Source organism: Lepisosteus platostomus, chromosome 25 (assembly GCF_059453375.1).
Source record: "Lepisosteus platostomus isolate fLepPlt1 chromosome 25, fLepPlt1.hap1, whole genome shotgun sequence".
NCBI classification, from domain to species: Eukaryota; Metazoa; Chordata; class Actinopteri; order Semionotiformes; family Lepisosteidae; genus Lepisosteus; species Lepisosteus platostomus.
Genome location: NC_142635.1, coordinates 4364477 through 4387002, shown reverse-complemented (window position 1 = coordinate 4387002; position 22526 = coordinate 4364477). Strand labels below are relative to the sequence as shown.

The following is a 22526-nucleotide window of genomic DNA, read 5'->3' as shown; positions in this document are numbered from 1 at the left end:
CAGTTCTAACCCCTACAACACAGTGCCACCCCAGGCTGAGAGCTTTTGGTTTTAGAAAGATGAAACATTTAGGACTTAACAGTCTGTGCAGGAACTAAGTTTAGAGCAGTATGCTAACCTGTGACTGACACAAAGCTGGAATCTGCTCTGACTGCATAGCCACCTAGACCCCCACTAGTCATAGTGTAGACTCTTAACTTCCATTTCTCTGTCCTGAACTACCTCTTCTATTTCAGCTTCTTGTTTCAGATCCCAAAAGCAGTCCCTTCGAGTGACTAGGTTTATATCAAGTGAGCTCAGAGTTTCCACTGATCAGGATAAAAATCATTCAATTTCCTACTGTATAATGAATCTTGAAAGTTTTCGAGGACTTGTGCCCAACTCATTCTGATGAAGGATTATTTCTGTAACTGAACTGAGATGTAGTTGGGTTTTTTTACAACTCACTGATACTGATGTTCCATGTCGTTTAAATCAAACAGCTATACATCTAACTGGATTGCGGCCGCCAGCCCCAACTGTGTGGAAAATATGCACTATACATGGGTTAAAGTAGCCATGAACTGAATGGTTAATCAAGTGCGAGCCTTGTTTCTGGCTAATTCTTTGTGCTCTGCTTCCGTCTTGCTCCGCTATAAATGAGCTGTGTAAATTTATAAATCACATTCAAACTTGAAAGGAATAAAGTCCAGTGGCTGAATTAAAGAACAACCACCATCTGAATAGCGGCAGAACTTGTTAGCACTTTTGACATAACAAAACCAATCATAGTATTAGTCTTGGTAGCAGATCCAGCTCCGTAATGAGATTAATACCTTCCCTTCAGATTTATATTCATCAAACCCAGACCTGCCAGTTAAATGGTTGCCATTGGTCTGCCACTGAAGTGGACGAAAAGGAATGTTTGGCTTTTGCCAAGCTGAAAGTATCGATCAGTTACCTAAGCGAGTGAATACGACCTTGCCAGTTACCTGTAAGAAGTGAAAAATATGTGGGTATGTTTTTTAGTCTTTTTTTCATTATTTTGCACTTGTCCCTCTTTTACACTTCCTGTTCATCTTATGTTCAGTCTTTACCTAATGTACCAAGACCTCTTGAAAGGTTCCTACCAATACATCAGCTGTTTGTTAGGGTTTAAAGTGGAAAGGGACACAGTACAAATGCCAAGGAGCATTTCTTAAATTGGGGAGTCAGGGTGAGATGTGAGGGTGATCCCATCAATCAACTGCATTGATCGTCATCTGCCGACGAGCATCATGTTAATAATTGGAAATGATCATTCGTTCAGTAATGTTAAATTACTCCAGGCAGCTCGCTTCTTTATTTGGACAGTAAGGTTGTGTCACAATGGAGTAATTTAATAGCAATGCGTATCAAGTTAGCAGCGTTTCCGCTCAGTTCCTCTAACTAGTGCCAAGTTCTCAGCTGCGTCAAATCCGTGCCTGTCCGAACTGGCCATTTTAACGCCGCCTCTCCAAAAGTACCCAATTTCTGTGTTTCAGAATCAAGATTATTATTTTTTTATTTGCCATACAACAAGCATATTGGAATGCTTACTCGTTCAGTGGGACCCAGTAACAGGAGAGAGAGAGAGAAAAAAAATAGGCACAAATGACAAACAGACATTGACAATAAATTCAGACAACAGACGTTATAATACAGCCAAGACAGGACATAGCACAAACAGTGCAGTTCCTTAAAGTGCAGGTGCTAATATGTGTGGCTGCTTATTTGAGCTGTTTATGATGCGGACTGCTTGGGGGAAGAAACTGTTTTTGAATCTAGTTGCCAGTGTCCTGATACTGCGATACCTCCTACCGGAACCCAGGGGTGAAAACAGATCGTGGCCAGGGTGAATTGGGTCCCGGAGTATAGTTCGAGCCCGGTTGTGGCACTGGTCGAGATATATCCGGTTGATGGAGGGTAGCTCAGTCCCAGTGATTTTCTGCGCGGACCTTACAACCCTCTGTGTGGCTTTTCTGTCCTGTACTGTGGCTCGATCATACCACAACGTAATACCACCGGTCAGGAGACTCTCAATCGTATTACGGTACAAAATCGGTGAGTGTTGTCTTGCTCACCCCCCACTTCCTTAAACAATCAAGCATCCTTATGGGGAGTTACCTTACTAAGCAATAACGCTTTTAGTATGGAAAAGGTTAAAAACCAGTCGGAGGAGAATTACTGGTACGGCTGTGTACGTGAGGGTGGCTCTCGGTATTTAGGGGAGACCCGAGCGCCTCCACAGGCACACACGCACGGGTAGGGGCGGGGCGAGGCCGGGTAGTGCGGAGCTCGGAGCGATCGCCATGGGAACGCCCTCTCGTGGCGCGTCGACTTCGAGAACCCGGATGTGACCAACGCCTAATATTGGAGCAGGAAAGCGGGTGAGTTTGGGGGGACATTTTTGATGTATTTATCTATATATTTAAAAAAAAAGAACAACAAACTTTCATCTAAGGAGATATGAAGAGCTGCATTTGACAAGCCGCGTTCACCTGGGTAGAAAGTCACCGGTCTTAATTTCGGCCGCGATTGTTATATTCGCCAGTGCTGGGATACCTTTCAGTTGCAGGACTGGTTGGTATCGAAAGGCTGCTAAAAGTTTGACGTTCAGTGATTCAGCGCTCGATGATGTCGTTCGAGTTTATAACGTGCACAGTTAGCATTGGGTTTGAGCGTGCAACGACTGTAGGGTAACCGCGGCGCCTGCATCGTCTAATTCTGAACCAAACGTGTGATAATGGCATCTAAGCTCGGCTAACACGTTAACACGGGCTGTTAACTCGGTTCGGACTCTGATCCATCTTAAAAACTCAACCGAGATTTTAACTGCAGTGAGTAGGACGTTTTGCTTGACGGTACTGGTGTTTTTAGTAGTAACTCCACTTTCACTACTGTTGTCGCTGGAGGTCTGAAGTTAGGGGAAGTGCTGGTACATCTCGACCTGGGAGTGGGCCGAGTTGAAATGTCTCTTTCTCCACTTGTGGTGGTGGTTTTTCTTTTTTAGTATTGACTCTTATTCTTGAAACATTTCTTGCTCCGTATTTCCGCACTGTCGGCGCATTGGGCCGGGCCGGGGCGCGCGCGCGCGCGTGCGCGCTCCCCCTCCTCGCGGAAGTGGTCACTCGAGAAGTTGGGTTGTGACGGCAACCGGCAGGGGCGCGAGCGCGACCTCGGCTTGGTTCCGCCCGCAGGGCCAGAGAGCAGTCGGAACCGGCCTGCGGCGGCGACCGCGACCCCAGCGGCGCTGTGAGGGGCCAGGCCGGGCCGGTCCTACCGGCGGTGCAGTCACTAGCCTCCATAGTGACGGGGACCCCGCGATACGGGTTCCTGCCTGCGCGGCAGAGAACATGAGAAGGCTTACAAACAGGACACTATCCGACCTGTCTAGCCCGTTTTGTCCTTGGTAACGACTGGATATGAGCCTTTCGCCCAGTCCAGACTTGAAGCGGAGCCAGGATATTGGCTTCCGCAGCTTGGCTCTGTTCCCTGCTCCCGCATCCCTTGTGTGTGTAAAGAAAGCGCCTCCCCTCCCCCTGTTCTCTCTTTTAAATGCATTTCCACGGAGTTTCCCCTTTCACTTCGGCATTTTGAACAAGTCCGCTTTGACGACATCGTCGATTCGCCGTGAAGATACTCCATAATTAAGCCGTGCACGCACTCATTTTAGACTTTATTTTGCACATTTAGAATAATTTGGCTAGAGGTGATGTAGCGTCTGTCTGAGCTCAGCCTATGACCCAGACCGTAGGACTGCCCCCGCTGGTGGACGTGCAGGTTGATTGCACCGAGCCTCGGAGGTGTCAAGATTATAGATTTAGCAGGTCTATTGAGGTTGATCGGGCTCTGATGGCAACAGGACGTCATTCTGCCCTCCCAGGCCGGTTCCTGCTGGAGACGATCAGCTCAGTTCCAGCAGGACGGCGGGAGGGTTTTTGTCGTAGTGTGTGGCTGTCTATGGGTGAGGAGGTGCGAGGCTACAGCACGGTGCTCTTCTTGCCCAGAACTGGTGTATAACATTGCCAATTTGAAGCGTGCCGAAAGTGATTGGGCCATCAAAGAGAAGCATCCTGTGTTGGAGAAAAACGCGATCCGGTTATTTTCCGCTTATATTTATCTTAATAAAACTGCCATTGTCGCGGCTCACCGACGTCTGGAAACAAACGCAGTACCCGATGGCTTGATTTTTTTTTTCGATGGCCCCTCTCGATTTGCGTTTTAAAAGTCCTCTCGTGCTTTTGAAGTGGCGTGGTGGCAGTGATTATCCTCCTGGGACAGCCTGGTTTTTGTGGAGCCGTGTCGGTTTCTGTTTTCCGTGGTTGAGCCCCGATAATAAGTCTAGCTGGTCCAGTGTGGGTGATCAGCTCAGCCCAGCCCAGTCCATCGCTGGAGTACAGCTCTCCTCTCTCGCGGACATTTTGCTTGGTAGTGGTTAACGAACTGATCCCAGGGTCTCATCCAGAGTATCGGCTTCAACAACATGGCTGGGTAGCTTGTTCCACACCCCCACCACCCTTTGTGTAAAGTAGTGCCTCCTGTCTTGGATTGGAATGCTCTTCTATTTAGTTGCGCAGCTTTCCAGTCGGGAGTTCTAAAGAGCCATGTGCCGGATCAGAACTGTCCGGTCCTGGTTCAGGAGAGCTGATGTGTCTGCCGTTTTTCTAAGGTTCTTTATAAAGTAGCAACACCTGAAGAGCTGGGGGGGGAAAAAAGTTTTAAAAAAATTGGTCAGATTGAGCCAATAGTTTAGCCTGATAAGTAGTTAGTAGCTAATTGATTCAAAGATCTCATCCCAGTTTTTCTTGAAAGAAATCAACAAAATGGCTGGGCAGCATGTTCCATACTCCTGCATCCTTTTGTGTAAAGAAGTGCCTCCCGTTCTTAGTTTCATATGCACTTTTATGTTTTACCCACCAAGTTTGACATCTCTGATTCTTTTTAAGATTCATCCGTTCAGATGACGGCTCCAGTACTACTCGGGAGAGAGTGGCGCATGTAGATATACTTCCCCATGGCTCATTTACCTGCAGAGCCATTTGCTGTTTGGTGTCTTTACCTTCACAGTGCTTGACCAGAGACATACTGCCTATTGGAAGAGAGCTCACCAAAGTTGTTACTAGCCTGAAAGGTCACAGGAATCATAATTTTGCTAGTAAGTTGTATCACCCTGCAACTCACAACTGGCAGCCCCACTGAAGCTCAGCAGGTATGAGCCTGGTCAGTACCTGGATGGGAGACCTCCTGGGAAAAACTAAGGTTGCTGCTGGAAGAGGTGTTAGTGGGACCAGTACGGGGTGCTCAGCCTGCGGTCTGTGTGGCTCCTAATGCCCCAGTACAGTGATGGGGACACTATACTGTAAAAAGGCGCCGTCCTTCAGATGAGACATAAAACTGAGGTTTTGACTCCTTGTGGTCATTAAAAATCCCAGGGTGTTTCTCCAAAAGAGTAGGGGTGTTACCCTGGTGTCCTGGCCATATTTTCAATTGGTCTTTACCAGTCATGGCCTCCTAATAATCCTCATCTCTGAAGTGGCTTCATCACTCTGCTCTCCTCCCCACTGAGAGCTGGTGTGTGGGGAGAGGACTGGAGCATCATCCAGGTGGGGCTGCACACTGGTACCTGACCTGTAAAGTGCTTTGAGTGGAGTGTCCAGCAAAGCTCTGTGTAAGTGTGAGGATATTAGTAAGAGCAGAGAGCACTGTATGAGTTGCCCACAGTCTTACCCCCATAGTGCACTTCCTATTCTTTGCCACTTGGGGGATCCACCTTGGCTTACACTGGGGATGTCCAGGTTATAAAGTTCAGTCATCTTTCCAGCACGGAAGTGCAGCCCCCATCTGAGTGACACGCAGAATCATCAGATCACATGAACCTGCCCTCTGCCTGGTTACCATATTACTGTGCCTTTAAAGGCTCGTTCATTTTAGATGACTGACTGCTTCTCCTTTTTAAAGAAGTTAATGTGGGCCGTGTGTCCATGTTATTAGTTAGCAGAATGCACTGTGGTCACACTTTACATAGCGTCTAAAAATAAACCTTTTCTTTTAAATATTAATTTTTTCCTTTCTGTTTCTCTCAGGCCATAACAGTGTTCAACGAGGACATCATTCCAGACTGCATAGTCCCCAATCCTGTGTCCAAATTTCACTGCTGCTGCTGAGTCTCTGTAGTGCCACATAGTGTACCGAAGACTGAAGTGTACTCAGGGCAAGAGAGAATATTTAACGTTTTATTTATTTGTGGGGAAAAAAAGACGTAGCGTCAAGACTTTGTATAGCGGGTATGTATCGCGCTGTTGTTTATCATGTTGACTTGTTTTACTTTTCTGCGATTGCTTTTTTTGCTTTATCTTCTTTAATTTGTTACTGACCTTCCTAGTTCCCTTTTAAGACCAGTGATCAGTACAGAAAGTTGCACCGGATTCTCTTGTAAAAACGTTGTGAACAGGATTTGAAGGAAAACTGCACTGCTATTTTTACATTTTGGGGTTAGAAGAAGCAGGGTTGAAAAGTGCATTTCAAACCACAATTATATTAAAATGTATACAGTCATTTGTAACAATTTCCAGGTCTGCGCAGCGCCATGTTCTGTGATTCGCAATGAGACAATACGTCCAGTGATGTGTTGCGACCCTATGACATTGTAAACAAGCAGACTTGTGGATACATCTCTTTTAACCTAATAGAAATATTGCCCTTGATTTTGAGACGGTTTTGCCGCCAGATGCTACTTGTTAACTCTGCGTGCAGATCACGTTGGAAGGTTTCTCCAGTGAAATGTCTGCTGCCCAACCTGTACCTATTCGCTCGTCCATCACAGTACATCAGTCATTACAGGGACTAGTGAGCAGGAAGGGCTGCTTCACGTCACACTTCTTGCAAACTCTCGCTCTCGCCCTTAGCGAGACCAGAGGCTTGCGACAACAACGGTGACTTGCAGTACTTTCACAAGGTTCACGATTTGGCGCTTAATTCGCAATTTGTCAAATGTTTCTATAACGTCAGTGAATTATTTGGTTATTTAATAACTGGTCTGAGAACCTGGGAGTGCAGTTCCCCTTTAAGAGAGATCTTACCAGATCCCTGTATAAAAATCCTGTGAGCAGTCCTTACTGAGACTGCAGCACTAGTTTCCATTTCATTCCGTGTCTCACTCATCTCTCTGGTGTGCTGTATTTCAGTAACCCCTCCCCTTGCCACTTCCCTTTAGGAATGCAGACGATAAAGTGTGTCGTCGTCGGTGATGGGGCCGTGGGGAAGACCTGCCTGTTGATCTCCTACACCACAAACAAATTCCCTTCGGAGTATGTTCCTACGGTGAGAGAGCACCCCCTGCTGGGCTGGGGAAAACACTGCAATGCTGTGACAGGACCACACATCAGACAGACCGGAAGAGAGAAAGTGATAGTACCGCACAGCGCACACGGGAGAGGGGAGAGGCAACTGGATACCTTGTATCTCAGACAGCTGTCTGCATCTGGACATGGAGAAATAAATACATGAGCAGACAGAGTTGCTGAAAGACATATGCAAAGAAATATGTGCAGGCTAACTCATTTTGTTAGATGGGACTTTCCGCACAGCAGAAAAACAGCCTTTCCATTCTTTTGCTAGTATCAGCAGACTCTGCTAGCCTCCCAGAAAGTCATGAGTTTTGAACGTGTTCGTCAGCTCACTCCAAAGTTAACACTTGCTGTTCACTTCTGTGCAAGACGTGGCATGGGGCAGTCAGAGTCAGATCTGTTACTGTATAGCAGATCCGGAGTCAGTAGTATAGACACACAAGCACTGTAAATACCCCACTCGCAGTTCAGTAGTTGTTCACTGACTGCTCTTGAACAGCTTTCCTGTGCTGTGCTGTCCAGTTGGTCAGTCAGAGTTAATGTGCAGTAGTGTCTAGTCAGTGTGAATGGGCAATGGTGTCCAGGCGGTTAGTGTCTTTGTATTAATCTCCACGCTCTCTCTCCCAGGTGTTTGACAACTATGCAGTAACAGTGATGATCGGTGGAGAGCCATACACACTGGGGCTGTTTGACACTGCAGGTAAGACCACAGGCTGTCTGAGACTCTACGTCTGTGTCACTGCTACTGACTGCGTTAGTGTGTTTGCCTGTCTGGTTTTGTGGGGGGTTTCTGGTCAGCTCTGACTGTCTGCAAGTATCAGTGCTTTGATTGCCTGTGTTTCATTTCGGAATCTGAATTTGTCCTCTGGAATGTGTGCAGGATGCAGCTGACAGTGCGCTGTCCTCTTTCTCCCTCTCGCAGGTCAGGAGGACTACGACAGACTCCGTCCCCTCAGTTACCCCCAGACTGACGTCTTCCTAGTGTGTTTCTCCGTCGTCTCGCCCTCTTCCTTCGAGAATGTCCGGGAGAAGGTGAGCCCTCCTCCTCTCTCCCCCCATCCTTGTCTCGCTGGCGGCCAGTTTTCCCTGCTCCTTATCCTGAGAACTTTTTCCCACTTCCCCTTAAAAGACAGTCAGGAGTCCGTCTCGGAAGTTAAAAAGGAGTTTTGATTTCATGCGCATGGGAGTGAGACACACAGAGATGCTCGGCGTATTTTTCTCAAAGTCATTAAACTAGAACAGTCCATGAATATTTTTCTGTCATCTATCACGCTTCCCTGTGCTGCTCAGATAGACTGTTCCTAATTCCCTATTTGCTGAGGATAACTTCTTTTAACACAATTGGTTGCTAGGGTCTGCAGCACGCATTCTTATATAACAGTATAGGATTACATAGTAGCCCTTGTGTTCCGCATTCTTCCCATCCAGTTCAAACCAGTTCTAAATGTCCACCTTATAATAAAATATTGCAGCTTCGGCAGGAAAAGTGTGTACAAAGTTCACGGAGACCCTCTTAACACTTCTGTTTGCACTGATCTTCCCCAACGGTTTCTGTCTTGGTGGGGCTCGCTGTCCCTCATCAGTCGCTCTGCCTCCCTGCACGCTCTGCTAATGAGCTTTCAGTTCCGTGTGCCTGTGTGCCCTTTGACCTTTGACCTTTTGGAAGCCTGTTTTTTTTTCCCAGCACAAGGAGAGATTTTGGTCGACCTTGATCTCCTCCTGCCCTGGTTGGGCATTTAGTGGAATAAGACATTATCAGTCCATCATCCATCTTATCCTCTGGGGTGCTCAGGGGTCAAAGGGTAGCTTTGAGTAAAGACATTTTTTGGGGGCTCTTTACTGTGTCTGGGAGGATGTCAGCCGCAGAGATACATTGGGAGGTGCTTTGCAGAGCTCGGCATCAGGTTCGTCAGCGTTTTAATGTCCCACACAACTTCAGGAAAGTGCAGCAGAGTTACGAAGAATTCTAAGACAAGGGGGTTGAGTGAGTGTGTAAGAAGTGTGGTGCCTATAGTTTGATTTTCAGGTTATTATTAAAACACAATTTGCAAGTGTATAGTTTTTGTTTTTACATCTGTGATCCAATTTAAAAGGCAGAAACCCCTCGCCTCTGCTTTGCCAACTTGATTCAGTTAATGTCGTTGCCCTCAGGGGACGGATTTAGCCTCGCAGCTGACTGTCGGTCTCTATCCCCCCACAAGATCCACCCAGTACCCCAGCATCCTTGTGTTCAACACGCTCTCCTATCCCTGGCCAAGATCGTAAGACAATCTAGAAACAGAGGCTGTTCAGCCTAATAAGCCTGTTTTGAAAGTAGTAGTTAATTGATTTAATCTAAGATAAGATCTTTTTATTGGCCATATACAATTTCTTACATTAGGAATTTGTCTTTTCACAGACCCCAGCTTGCTCTCCATGAGACACACAGACAGGGAGAGAAGCTGGGGGTCAGAGCGCAGGGTCAGCCATTTATACGGCGCCCCTGGAGCAGTTGGGGTGAAGGGCCTTGCTCAGGGGCCCAACTGAGTAGAATTCCTCTGCTGCCCGTGGGATTTGAACTGGCAACCTTCCAGCCACAGGCGCAGATCCTCAGCCACAGTGCCACCATACCACCCTCTAGCTGTCAATTGAATGAAACTTAGGTATTGGCTTCAACAACATGTCTGGGTCACTTGATCCACGCTCCCACATCCCTTTACATCTCTTCGTATAAACAAGAGCATCCTGTCCTCACTGATAAGTGTGCTCCTGCCTTGTTTCCCCCTGTGCCCTCTGGTTGGTGTTTCATTGTTCCTAATTATTTCCCTGCCCCCCCTTGTGCCCTATCCCTCTCGCTTTCAGTGGGTTCCAGAGATCTCTCACCACTGTCCCAGGACTCCCTTCCTGCTGGTGGGGACACAAGTTGACCTGAGGGACGACCCCAACACTGTGGACAAGCTGGCCAAGAACAAACAGCGCCCCCTATCACCGGAGAGCGGAGAGAAACTAGCCCGAGACCTAAGAGCTGTTAAATATGTGGAGTGTTCAGCCCTCACTCAGGTACTGTAGCCATACAGGTGTAGTTGTATAGAGGATTTTGTAGGGTGCTAAAGCGGCACTCTTAATATTCCCGTCAGCGTTTATTGATTGGAAAGCAACTTACAGTCACATCCAGTCCAAATGCCAGCAGCCATATCACCCTGCAACTCACAGCTGGCAGCCCCACTGAAGCTCAGCAGGTGTGAGCCTGGTCAGTACCTGGATGGGAGACCTCCTGGGAAAAACTAAGGTTGCTGCTGGAAGAGGTGTTAGTGGGGCCAGCAGGGGGCGCTCACCCTGCGGTCCATGTGGGTCCTAATGCCCCAGTATAGTGACGGGGTCACTATACTGTAAACGGGCGCCGTCCTTCGGATGAGACGTAAAACCGAACTGGCTTCATTACTCTGCTCTCCTCCCCACTGAGAGCTGATGTGTGGGGAGCGTTCTGGCGCACTATGGCTGCTGTCGCATCATCCAGGTAGATGCTGCACATTGGTGGTGGTGGAGGGGATCCCCATTACCTGTAAAGCACTTTGAGTGCAGTGTCCAGAAAAGCGCTATATAAGTGTAAGCAATTATTATTATTATTATTATTATTATTATTATTATTATTAAATGCAAAGGGTGCCTATGACAGGATCACAACGTGCTTGGACATTGCTCAGGGGTGCGGAGTTTCCGAGCTGCTTGATGGACTGGAAGTCGGGAAATGAGGATCAGTCGTGGGCGTCTGGGTTCAGTTATATCCTAACAGAGGGTGGTGGGCAAGCTTTAAAAAAAGGATCATTTCCATAAAGATCTGATCTCTCAGTACCAAAGTGTTCCTCGCGGCGATGTAGATAATCTGAGATCAGATGCCTGACATTTTTATGTTCCCTAAATGGCAAATTTGGTTGAAGACTAGACACTTGTCATCCTTCGGCATGGAGGGACGTGCAGATCTTTGCGGCAGGCGTGTAGGTCCCGTCTTGACGTTGATACGGTTTTACTGGGGGTGACTGACTTGCCTTCCCTTCCGGTTGTTTTCCAGAGAGGCCTGAAGAACGTGTTTGACGAGGCTATCCTGGCTGCGCTGGAGCCCCCCGAGACCAAACCCAAGAAACGCTGCTCGCTTCTATAGAGGGTGTCAGGTTGGGAGTGGGGTGGGGGTTAAGTGTTGGGACAGAGAGGGAGGGCTCCGATGCGGAGAGGGAACGAAAAGGGTGGGAGGGTGCCAGGGATGGGGGGGTGGGGTGGGCTGATAGGTTAACAGACTGCTGTACCCGGGGGAATGTTGTGATTAATACAATACTAACAGACTCCCCATTGCTGCGGGGATATTTCTTGTTCGGCTGACGCACAGACACACGCACTGTCTGGCTGACGGGGGCGTGGGAGGAAATCCTCTGCTAGAGAGATGGGGGTTAACAAACTGCAAGCGCATCCATCAAGTGCCTTAGCGAAAGAGAAGGCGGCAGGGGAGCAGGATCAGTCCTTTTCCATGTCGGACCTGGAGCGCGCGCGCGCTCTCTCTCTCTCTCTCTCGCTCCTCGTCCCTCTTATCTTCATTGCCACCAGCGCGGCGACGTCCCTCGCTGCATCACCTTCTCCTTCTCCCTCTTGCGACAGCGGGCCACCCTGCCTGGGCTCTCCCGAGCCGGTCTCCCTTCTTTGCCCCGGCCCTCTCCGCCCCGGCCCTCTCCCCGCCCTTCCCGGTCCCAGCCTGGATTCGGCTTTGGCAAAGCATTGACCCCCTACAGGCCAGAGCGCGCAGCACTGCGGCGGGCAGTAAATAGCGAAAAGATCACAGCCCGAGCGGCCAACCCCACGATTTTGCGTCTCGGGGGCTGCTGTGGGATATTTCTAGCCCAAGGTAAACTGTCTGTGACATTCAGGGAGCTCTGGTCTCGTTCCCAGGAAGGTGGACTGTTATCGCTTGAGTGAGCTACGCTCTCATTGTCAGCTATTGTCAGCTTATAGTATGTATTCTGGCCCCCATACATCCACGTGACTTTAACATCCATAGGTCTGAAAACTCTTGCATTTATCGAGGATGATCTTATCCTCCATGCACCACAAGAACAAATTGTTCTCCACACCTTTATTTAAAAAAACATAGTATACAAGACTGCAGGACTGCTTACTTCAGACGGATTCTGAGCTGCTGTGTAACAGACAGTTTACGTTTGGGACGAAAAGTACATTTTCGTGGGTATTAGAGCCTTTTTGATGGTTGCTAAGGATTTGAGGACAAACTGTACAACATGGTGGATGGCACTGCCAGTAGGAGACAAGGGGTGATTTGAGACATCACCTTAATTTCTTTTTGCAATGCTGCCACCAAGTGTTGACTATTGGGACTGCAGGTATTTTTTTCATAATTTGCTACCCTCTAGTGCTGAAATGAGAGAACTGAATATTTTGTTATGTTGTATTAATATATAAATATTTTCTTTTACCTTTTGGGGGGTTTTGTGGCTGTTGATTTGAACTTGAGTTTTTTTTTTGTTGTTGCTGTTTTACTGTGTGTTTGTATAACTTTCTGGTTGAGAGTTATTAAGAAAGGAGTAACATTAATATAACAATGACAATAATAATGATAGTTTCATATTTCATTTCCTGGGTGATTGTAATCAAGGATATTTTTAATAAAAAATGGATTAACTGACCTTCCAGGCTCTTATCTATTTTATTTCTAGAATTTAAATAGAAAGTTAAAAATAATCTACAAACCTAGTTAAAATCAGTACAATTTTGAAAACCAGCGTCATCAATATTATCAGGACTCAGAAACCTTCCATGTTGGTTTAGAAAGGTAAATGCAATTTACAACATTTTCATGGGATATTTGTTTGTGGTATTGGTATAACATGACTGTAAAAATACTCAAAAGCATTTGAAATGCACTTTGTTTGCAGTATTCACTTCTGATCATTTTAATGTCAAGGAATCAGTTTAATGTTTTTTAGGTTTATCCTTTGTGAAGGGTTTCTGAAGGTCCTACACATGGCTAAGGAGTACCATCTTGCGATTTAAATATTAATACCTTAATATTAACATTTAATGTAAGTTTCTTTTTAATCAAGATTGCTTTAACTATTGCGGGGGGCCTGTCAGAATTTCCATCAAAATTCAGAGCTCTAGTGTCCCAGTCTTCTGCTATCATACAGATTGGATGGGCAAAGAGGGAAGATTCCTCCTGTTGTTTATCTCTTCTGCCTTTGTAAAATGGCCAATCTTACCTTTTCTTTTCAGGCTAAAATGTTATAGATCTTAGAAATCTGTCAAAGTTTAACATTTCAAATGAATAGCATTGCTTCACACATTGCACCTAGAAAAAGACAATGATAGTGAGATGGGAAAGAAAGTGTTAAATATGAATGAGATCCATCTGTTATCGGAATAAGGCTTGTTCCAGGGTGCGAGAGGCTATCCCATATATTTTGGGATGGCTGTGGTTAGGATTCTGGACTTATAACTGGAAGGTTGTAGGTTTGATTCCTGGCTGAGAACCTTATCTCGGAGAAGGGGACTTCACCCGGTCCCAAAACATGGACATGATAACGGAACTTAAAATCACTTGAGCATAAATTTATTTCATAGAAATCGCAAGGAAAATGAAGATTATCTTTACAGAGAGATCCAAAGCTCTGTGTTCACAGACCCTGCGGACCTGCTTGCCTTGAGTAAACCAACTACATCATAGAAACATGCATATACTGTGCGTACCTAAACTCCTAGGTAAAGACTTTCTGTGTAGACAAAGACAGTAAATAGATGTTGGACACAGATATGCACAGCACTTAATGTTACACACGTGTCCAAGCTGGTTTTTACATAAACCAATGGATAGATGAGGGCTAGCAAATATGAATGGATTGGTGGACAGACAGAATGATGCATGCTCTATTGTCACTAATACCAGCCCGATGAGCTTCTGTCTGCTTCCGAGTCTGCGTCAGTGTGTGTTTCTATGTTCTCGTGTGTGTATCAGCATTATATATTCACACTCTTTCGTCAAACGTGGTTCCCTATAATCTCATTACACTGCTCATGTCCAGCTGGGTCCTCGATCTGCTTCACTGTCCCTCCCACGCCCGATCACAGCGCAGTAAGTCAATGTCTTGTATTTCTCGGGTGAGCAGTCTCTTTCTTGCTTTTCTGCGGTGCGTAGCCTTCTCTCCCTGACCCCTCCCTCTTTTGCTTTTCCCCTCTGATGGTCCCCCTCCCCTTTTTGCCTCGTCGCAGCGTTAAGCTCTCGTGTTGTCCAGCCAGTCAGTGGATATGTAGTGACGACTGTTTTACCTAAATACTGCAGAGCCTAGTTCCTCACTGTGTCGCTCACCCTCTCCCGTCTCTTCTTCCTCTATCCCCCTTTCCCTCTTCCATCCCTCTGCTTCCCTACCCCACTCCCTCTCCCCATCTCTCTGCGTCCCTATCCCGATCTCTCTGCTTCCGTATCCCGCTCCCTATCCCGATCTCTCTGCTTCCGTATCCCGCTCCCTATCCCAATCTCTCTGCTTCCGTATCCCGCTCCCTATCCCGATCTCTCTGCTTCCGTATCCCGCTCCCTATCCCGATCTCTCTGCTTCCGTATCCCGCTCCCTATCCCGATCTCTCTGCTTCCCTATTCCTCTCCCGCTCCTGCCTCTACCTCTTCCTTCCACCTCTGTCCCCCATCCATCTTTCCCTCTCCCCTCCCTCTCTCTGCTTCCCGATCCCACCCCCTTCCCCCTCTCTCCCTCTGCCAGCCTCAGTCCTGGCAGGTGTGCAGCAGGACGGTGTTCCTGCACTGCTGGCAGCGGACCGAGCAGCACCAGGAGAAGGTGCAGCTGCAGCGCTGGACCACCTCGGCCCGCGAGCTCCGCGAGCGACCCCCGCAGCACACCACCTCGCAGCTGTCCGGCGCCAGCCGCGACGTCCCGTTGCAGCGCCGGCCCGCCGTGCCCGGGATGCCGTTCTGGGGCTCCAGCCGGCAGAAGTCGGGAGACGGGGCGAGGTAGAGGAGGTCGCGGGCCGAGGGGGGCTTGACGAGGGGGTCCCGGGGTAGCAGCGCGCGGCGCGAGCCCACGCGGGAGACCCGCACCTCGGTGGCGCCGTCGAAGCGCTCCTTCAGCACCGAGCCCACCCGCCGGAAAGGGGGCATCACCTTCCAGCAGGTGCGCAGCTCACAGGAGCCAGAGACGCCGTGACACTTACACTCCACGCGCATGTTGTGGAGGATAGCCTGAGGAATACAGGGGGAGAGCGGAGCATCAGTACAGAAGATCACACTTGTGTTTACAGGAGACACTAAAGATCGACTTAACAGAGACCAATACAGTCCTAGTATATATCCTTGAGACACACTTGACACACAGATATTAATAATACCCTCATATAGACCCTTGAAACACACTTAACACATAAAGATTAATATAGACCCTCAGAAAGGCCATGGAGACACACCTCACACAGAGATTAATACAGACCCTAATATAGACCCTAGAGAAACACCTCCCACACAGAGACTAATATAGACCCTCATAAAGGGCCTAGAGACACATAACAGACAGATTAACAGACTTTAAGACTTAACACAGAAATTAATGTGGACCCTAGTATAGACCTTACAGACACACCTCACACACAGAGACTATTACAAAGCCTAATATAGAGTCTAGAGACATGTAACACGCAGAGATTAATACAGATCCTAATACAGACCCTAGAGACACTCCTAATACACAGAGATTAAAGCACATTCTAATATAGACCCTATAGACATGTCTCACACACAAAGACTAGTACAAACCCTAGAGAGACAGAGAGATTCACAGAGATTCATATAGACACTAGAGATACTGTATACGTATTTCAAAGAGGTTAATACAGACAAAAATGCATGCCCTATACCTTGCTTTTTGAGTTACCATTAAATCAACACTTCTTACACAACTGGAACAATTGCATTTTGATCACTTAAAGTAGAATCAATGGAGTAGTTTAGAGATCATGTGAAATAGAAATATTCCAATGCCCTGTTGGTAGTGTTCACATATGGACCACACTTGGCTATTTCTGTATTCATTAAACCAATTAACTTACCACTTGCTATTGACTAAAACTCAGATCTTCCAAGTACTTACAAATTGCTGTTTTAATGGCTATCTATTACACCTGCTGGATTGGGGCTTTCTGGGACCAGGGTTGGACATCCCCTGCCTTAGAAGTACAGAGCAATATAATACTGATCGACTATAATGGGATTCTTCACCTTCCTTCCAGCTTCGTTGTTGTGGATGTTCATCAGCGATCGCCCTGATGACAGGCCCCGGGCTCTCTCCGGCTCATCGACAAAGGTTTGTGAGAATGCCACCCCGTAGGATAGGTTATCAGAGCACCCAGACCACTGGAACCCTGACAGACAGAGAGGTCAATGCTGATGCAGTGACTGGACAGACACTAACGGAATCGATATCAGACGTTTAGGGAACAGGGTCAGACCCTCATCTCACCCACTTCCACTCTCCTCCATACAGATCTCGACTTCACTTCGTGCATCTCTCACACTCCTCCAGCCACTCCGTCTACCCCCCTGCAGCAGCTCCCCAGCTCATTCCTCACAATAGTGAAGGGGGCATTTGGTCAGCCTCATCCTTGTGGTCAAGCTGCCATTCCCTCAGCTGGGAGAGTGACGCCAAATGCTCTCTAGTGCATTCGTCCCCCTGTTGCCTTCATGAGCTGTATTACCGAAGGATGATTGGCTCAGTGGGAGGGCAGGGGCGAGCGTCCTCGTTTTCCTTCCTTCAGGATCTAACCCACCTACCGAACAGTCCATTGCCACTCACTGAGAGTACGTGAGAGGGGGGCTCTCGGACAGCCCCAGACCCAGAGGGCTGACAAGCTGTTTCTGGGGAAGACTGACACAGGCAGTCCGTGACGCCATTCTCTCATGTACAGAAAAACGGCCCCAGACGGTCGGCCAGCCAGGCCCGTTTTCTCACCCTCAGGGCTGACCCCCCGGACTTTCCTGTCGCAGCCGCACCTCTCCAGCTCCCCCCGGCTGCAGCCCCGGGTCACGGCGACGGCCACCGCGGCCGCGGACAGGGCACTGATGAAGGCCGCCTCCCGGGTGCCTGAGGACCATCCCAGTGAACAAATCGCATACTGTCAGCGTAGGAACGGTACACAGCCGCCATCATTCTCGTTTACAACAACAGTAATAATCCAAATTATTATTATCATCATCATTGCAATTTCATATCACTATTCATTCCATCCATCCATTTAAGAATTTACACCCTGGACAGGAAACCAGTCCATAACAGGGCACACACAGACTCAAAAGAAACACACACACACACACCTAGGGCCAGTTTTCCCAGAAGTCAATTAACGTACCACTATGTCTTGGGATTGTGGGAGAAAACCGGGGCACCCGGAGGAAAACCCCACTCAGAAAAGGGGAAGAACATGCAAACTCCACACAGATAGCACCCCAGAAATTCATCCAACATCCCCGCTCCTACGAAAACTGCAGTGGAAATTTTAGTGATCCCACCTGTGCCGTAGGAGGTCCCGCCTTTAGGATGAGACGTTAAACTGAGGCCCTGTGTCCCCTGGCACCAGGTTGGATTGAAGATTATGGTGCAGAGGTAAGAGCGCCACCTACTGGTCCACCACCAGCACTGACAGCAACAACCTGGTTTTCTTTTTCTTCCTTTGCTCCCACCCCAGTTCTAGCCAGGCCCAGCCGTACTCGGCTTCTGAGATCTCTCCAGACCAGGCTACAGGGTGCTGCCGGTTCTGTACAGGCTCGTCCCTGATTGGACATGACAGTGACTTTGGCTGCCCATACTGAGATTTGAGCTCATTCTTCCCACAATAATAATTAATAATAATAATTGCTTACACTTCTATAGCGCTTTTCTGGACACTCCACTCAAAGCGCTTTACAGGTAATGGGGATCCCCTCCACCCCCAGTGTGCAGCCCCACCTGGATGATGGGACGGCAGCCATAGTGCACCAGAACGCTCCCCACACATCAGCTATCAGTGGGGAGGAGAGCAGAGTAATGTAGCCAATTCATAGAGGGGGATTATTAGGAGGCCATGATGGGTAAGGGCCAATGGGAAATTTGGCCAGGACACCAGGGTTACACCCCTACTCTTTTCGAGAAGCACCCTGGGATTTTTAATGACCACAGAGAGTCAGGACCTCGGTTTTACGTCTCATCCGAAGGACGGCGCCTGTTTACAGTATAGTGTCCCCCGTCACTATACTGGGGCATCAGGACCCACACAGACCGCAGGGTGAGAGCACCCTGCTGGCCCCACTAACACCTCTCCCAGCAGCAGCCTTAGTTTTTCCCAGGAGGTCTCCCATCCAGGTACTGGCCAGGCTCACACCTGCTGAGCTTCAGTGGGGCTGCCAGCTGTGAGCTGCAGTCATATGGCATGGCTGGTGACCATAACAGTGCTTTCAGCTCCACCCGCTCTCCGATCTCCCTGACTCTCACCCTGACTCAGCACCCTCCCAAACACGCTGCTTCCTCTGGGAGTGGTGGAGCAGTTCCAGCGCCGATTCCTGAACTGGTGCTGGCACTTCACACAGCGGCACGGCACAGTAGCACAGCACAGAGACACAAAATTACAGCGACATGGTGATACAACAGCATTGCATCGAGACACAAAATTACATCAGCACAGTGACGCAGCAGCACAGAAATACAGCAAAACAGCGACACGACGACATGACACAGTGACACAACCGAGCGATATAGCAGCACAGCAAAGTGACATAGCAGAGTGAGAGAGCAGGACAAAAATACAGCGACCCAGTGGCACAGCAGTAGGAAAATACAGTGGCACAAAAATATAGTAACAGCACAGCAACACGGCAGCACAGAAGCAGCATGACACAGTGACAGAAATATATCGACAGTTACACAGCGACAGGTGACACCACAGCAAAGCAATACAGCGCCAGAGCAACACAGCACAGTGAGATAATAACCGCAACACAGCCACAGAAACAGTGACCCAGCATCACAGTGGCACAGTGACGTGTGGACGACAAAACCACAATACAATATTCACAACAAAACAATATTAGAACAGAGGGACACATGACAAGTGCCTCTTCTCAACGTTTATATACTGGGAGACATTAAAAAACCCCCAGATTTTTTTGCATTTTTGATGCTTCGGTACACTTCAAATTCACTTAATTTGCCATAGTAATTCTTTCTGTAAAGCTTTCCTTAGCGAAACCTATGAAGAATCTAACAGAACCCGTATATACTGTACATTCTATGCAGACACCTTTTGGAGCCATTGTACAAATAGCTGTGTAGATGTCAGTGACGCCTGACAGCTACTGAGCTCTTGAAAAATAGACAGCGTACAGCGCAGTCCGTACGTATTTGGACAGTGGCACACTTTTTGGTGTTGTGGCTCTGTACTCCAGCACATTGGATTTGAAATGAAACAATGACTATGAGGTTAAAGCGCAGAGTGTCAGCTTTAATTAATAAGTACTTTACTTAAGAGGGGAATTTACGTCCATATCCGGTGAACCATGCAGGAATACACAGCCCTTTTTATACATACAGTAGTCCTCCCATTTTAGGGGACCGAAAGTAATTGGACACATTAATAACATAATCTTAAATAAATGAATAAAAACCTCCGATTATTTGTTTCATTTCAAATCCAAAGTGCTGGAGTACAGAGCCAAAAAACAGCAAAAATTGTGTCACTGTCCCGATACGTGCGGACAACACCAGCGAGCCTCTCTGTGTATTATACCTCATCGATGGTCATCTCCGCGCCCCGGCGCACGGACTCCATGACCTCCCCCCGCGCACGGCACACCACCACCTGCCCCGGCGTCAGGCCCCGCAGGCGGCCACAGGCGGCGCTGTCCGGGAGAGGGCGAGGCAGCGGCTGCCTGACCAGCGACCTGGGGGACGATTCAAAACAGGCGTGCTGAATGACCCGACTCCCCGCAGGGCGTTCGCACCGCGCTGGGAAAGACGGTCAGTTGTTTTTTTGCCTCCCCTCTTTCTTTAGTGGCCGGGGGCAGGATCACAGTTCAGGCGCCGAATTTCCTTCCAGAGGTCTACCTCTAAGTAAGCTCAGGCTAAACCCCCGTCTCACCGCGAATTCTGCTCCTCTAAACTATTCCAGTAATAAGAACGCAACATTTCAGAACATAGAGCTGTGGGCAGTTATGGAAACGACCGGATAATCAATTTATCTCTGTTACATAGTCTTACAGTACCCATGCAAGCTACACATCACCATCACACCAGGACACACACACACTTACAGCCAATTGGTTGCCATGGTGTTGGTTGCCCATAGCAACAGGAGGAGGCGGTGCAGACGGACCCTCACTGGAGAGACACCTGGCATCTGTCTGCCCGTCTTTGCGCGTGTCCGTACCTGCCCGTGGGTCAGTCTGAGCTCCTCCTGTGTGTGTGTGTGTCTGCGGCTCCCTGTGTGTTTGCCCGCAGGTAAGTCTGTGTGTCAGCCTGGGTGCTGTTAAGTGTGCGTCAGTCAGTGCGTTTGTGTACTCGCTGTCAGAAGGGGGATGATCCCCTCATTCCCTAAAGAGATGCTGACCCTGAAAAAAAATGAAGACATTTGAATAATACTGATACAATCACCCTCTTCCTCAATGTGCCATATTTCTACAACAGACCGCTGTCTTAAAATGGCTGTACCTTTACTGTTTTTCCCCTTACTGTTCCAGGACTATTCAAAAGTACTTCTAGTTGAACAATTTACCGAAACACACCTATTTTACCATTTTCTTTCCGAGAGCGTGCTATCGGGACATGCCTGCACTTCAGCTGCCACAACATCGCGTTATATCGCCAGTTCTAAACGGCGTGTAGTGGACCGGTCAGATACACACCCACCTGTTCTGCGATTTGAGCTCACTGTGGAGACTTACTAGGGTCTAAAACGGTTTAAAACCCTGGTCCTGGAAGTCCCCAGTCCAGTTAATCTTATACGTCACTCCGAATCACCTTTATAGCTTTTAGAACATCAGGACATGTAAGTCCATCAATTAAGTTTTCTATGTTTGTCGGATAAGAAACCCCCGTGTTTCGGGGTTAGGTCATTATATATATTTTTCGGTTCCAAATGCTCAATTCAGCACGATGCACGTCTTTATAAACGGATGATTGCGTGGTGGTAAATATATTTCCCCGGTCGGAATGGTAACAGGCATCACAGAGTGATGGGGAAGATGCCCCAGCAAGCAACAGGCACTTTGAAAACCGCTCCGTTTCATCAGGCAAATACCTTCAAAAGTAAAGCAGAGTAGTCAGTTTCTCTCACCTGTTGGTCGTCTCCTGGGCGGTTTTCCTGCTGAGACCCGAAAGTTTCCTTTTCCGAAACGAGTATTAATAATAATAACTTTAGACTACACTCGCTTTTGTATTACGAATAGCCTTATATTACCTGTTGTGTCCGGAGCCCGAGAACTCTTCCGAAGAGGGTCATTTCAAATGTCCTAAAATCTCGACAAGGAAACTAGCGTTGTCTCCGCGTCCGTCTCGATCTTACTATTCTGAGTTAAAGACGGGACGTCCGGTTCTGACCGGGTTGCAGAGTAGAACACCTGGAACTAACCAGCCCTGGCATTGTCCGACGTGCTTCCAAAACCGAGTTTGTTTTTATTCTTTAGATTTACAAGGGAGATAACTTCTTTTGCACGGAGAGACGCGTGGGCCGGATCTGTGTATGAACGGGAAAGAATTACCCTGGACTGAAATCCAAGGTCTAAGTAGAATGAAGCATCTTTCTCAAAGTGCGATGCAGGATGCAGAGAAATCCGGCTATCAATGAGCTTTCAAACCCGCGTCTCGCTACCGCTATGCCGAAGGACTGGCGGAATTTCCAGCGCGGAGAAAATGAGCGCCCCGTACCGGAGGTACAGTAACGCCTTCTGCGTGGTAAAAACGCACCAGCTCTCTGGCCAGGATCTACCGGGGGGAGATCGGCGAGGTAAAAGCGAACTGAGCCAGCGAGAATGGTTTTAAAGGAGAAAGGGGGAGGAGGAGGAGAAATGGTTGGGACTTTAGGGGTGTAGATCTTGTCTTTACTATACCGGGCTGGGACAATACCGCGCTTCACCATGGTGAATATTTACAAGGTCTGTAGGACTGTCTTATGCAGGGAGCC

General features: G+C 48.1%; 2 protein-coding genes and 1 long non-coding RNA gene across 4 annotated transcripts; 2 read left to right on the top strand and 1 right to left on the bottom strand.

Annotated features, from left to right (window-relative positions):
* The first annotated feature begins 2248 nt into the window (after positions 1-2248).
* On the top strand, positions 2249-13012 carry cdc42l (cell division cycle 42, like). Of its 2 annotated transcripts, none has more exons than XM_088620236.1 (7): positions 2249-2387; positions 6084-6284; positions 7214-7320; positions 7974-8046; positions 8269-8378; positions 10188-10385; positions 11395-13012. In XM_088620236.1, the coding sequence occupies exons 3-7, from the start codon at positions 7216-7218 to the stop codon at positions 11482-11484; spliced, it is 576 nt and encodes a 191-aa protein (XP_088476362.1). In that variant the 5' UTR covers positions 2249-2387; positions 6084-6284; positions 7214-7215; the 3' UTR covers positions 11485-13012. The 2 variants fall into 2 exon arrangements, with proteins under 2 accessions (XP_088476362.1, XP_088476363.1); XM_088620237.1 differs by lacking the exon at positions 2249-2387 and adding an exon at positions 4958-5155.
* wnt4b (wingless-type MMTV integration site family, member 4b) lies at positions 12841-22435 on the bottom strand. Its single transcript, XM_088620235.1, has 7 exons — positions 21681-22435; positions 20659-20955; positions 20136-20289; positions 18845-18929; positions 17330-17461; positions 16600-16742; positions 12841-15570 (listed from the first exon to the last, which is right to left on the bottom strand). Exons 2-7 carry the CDS (start codon positions 20742-20744, stop codon positions 15097-15099), a joined length of 1074 nt encoding a protein of 357 aa, XP_088476361.1. The 5' UTR covers positions 20745-20955; positions 21681-22435; the 3' UTR covers positions 12841-15096.
* Positions 18913-20017, top strand: LOC148640806 (uncharacterized). Its single transcript, XR_015930486.1, has 2 exons — positions 18913-19576; positions 19843-20017. It is a non-coding gene; the product is annotated as an uncharacterized LOC148640806 (long non-coding RNA).
* Positions 22436-22526: the final 91 nt, after the last annotated feature.

Bases quoted from the DNA above. Each gene is read 5' to 3' on its own strand.
- wnt4b (XM_088620235.1), bottom strand. From the start codon at position 20,744: ATGCCAGGTGTCTCTCCAGTGAGGGTCCGTCTGCACCGCCTCCTCCTG. The intron at 20,290-20,658 runs GTAAGTGTGTGT...ATCGTCCCCCAG, and splicing joins ACCATGGCAACCAATTGGCT to GTCGCTGGTCAGGCAGCCGC. The intron at 18,930-20,135 runs GTATAATACACA...CGCTGTGTGAAG, and splicing joins CGGAGATGACCATCGATGAG to TGCCAGCACCAGTTCAGGAA.
- cdc42l (XM_088620236.1), top strand. From the start codon at position 7,216: ATGCAGACGATAAAGTGTGTCGTCGTCGGTGATGGGGCCGTGGGGAAG. The intron at 8,047-8,268 runs GTAAGACCACAG...TCCCTCTCGCAG, and splicing joins GGGGCTGTTTGACACTGCAG to GTCAGGAGGACTACGACAGA. The intron at 8,379-10,187 runs GTGAGCCCTCCT...TCTCGCTTTCAG, and splicing joins TCGAGAATGTCCGGGAGAAG to TGGGTTCCAGAGATCTCTCA.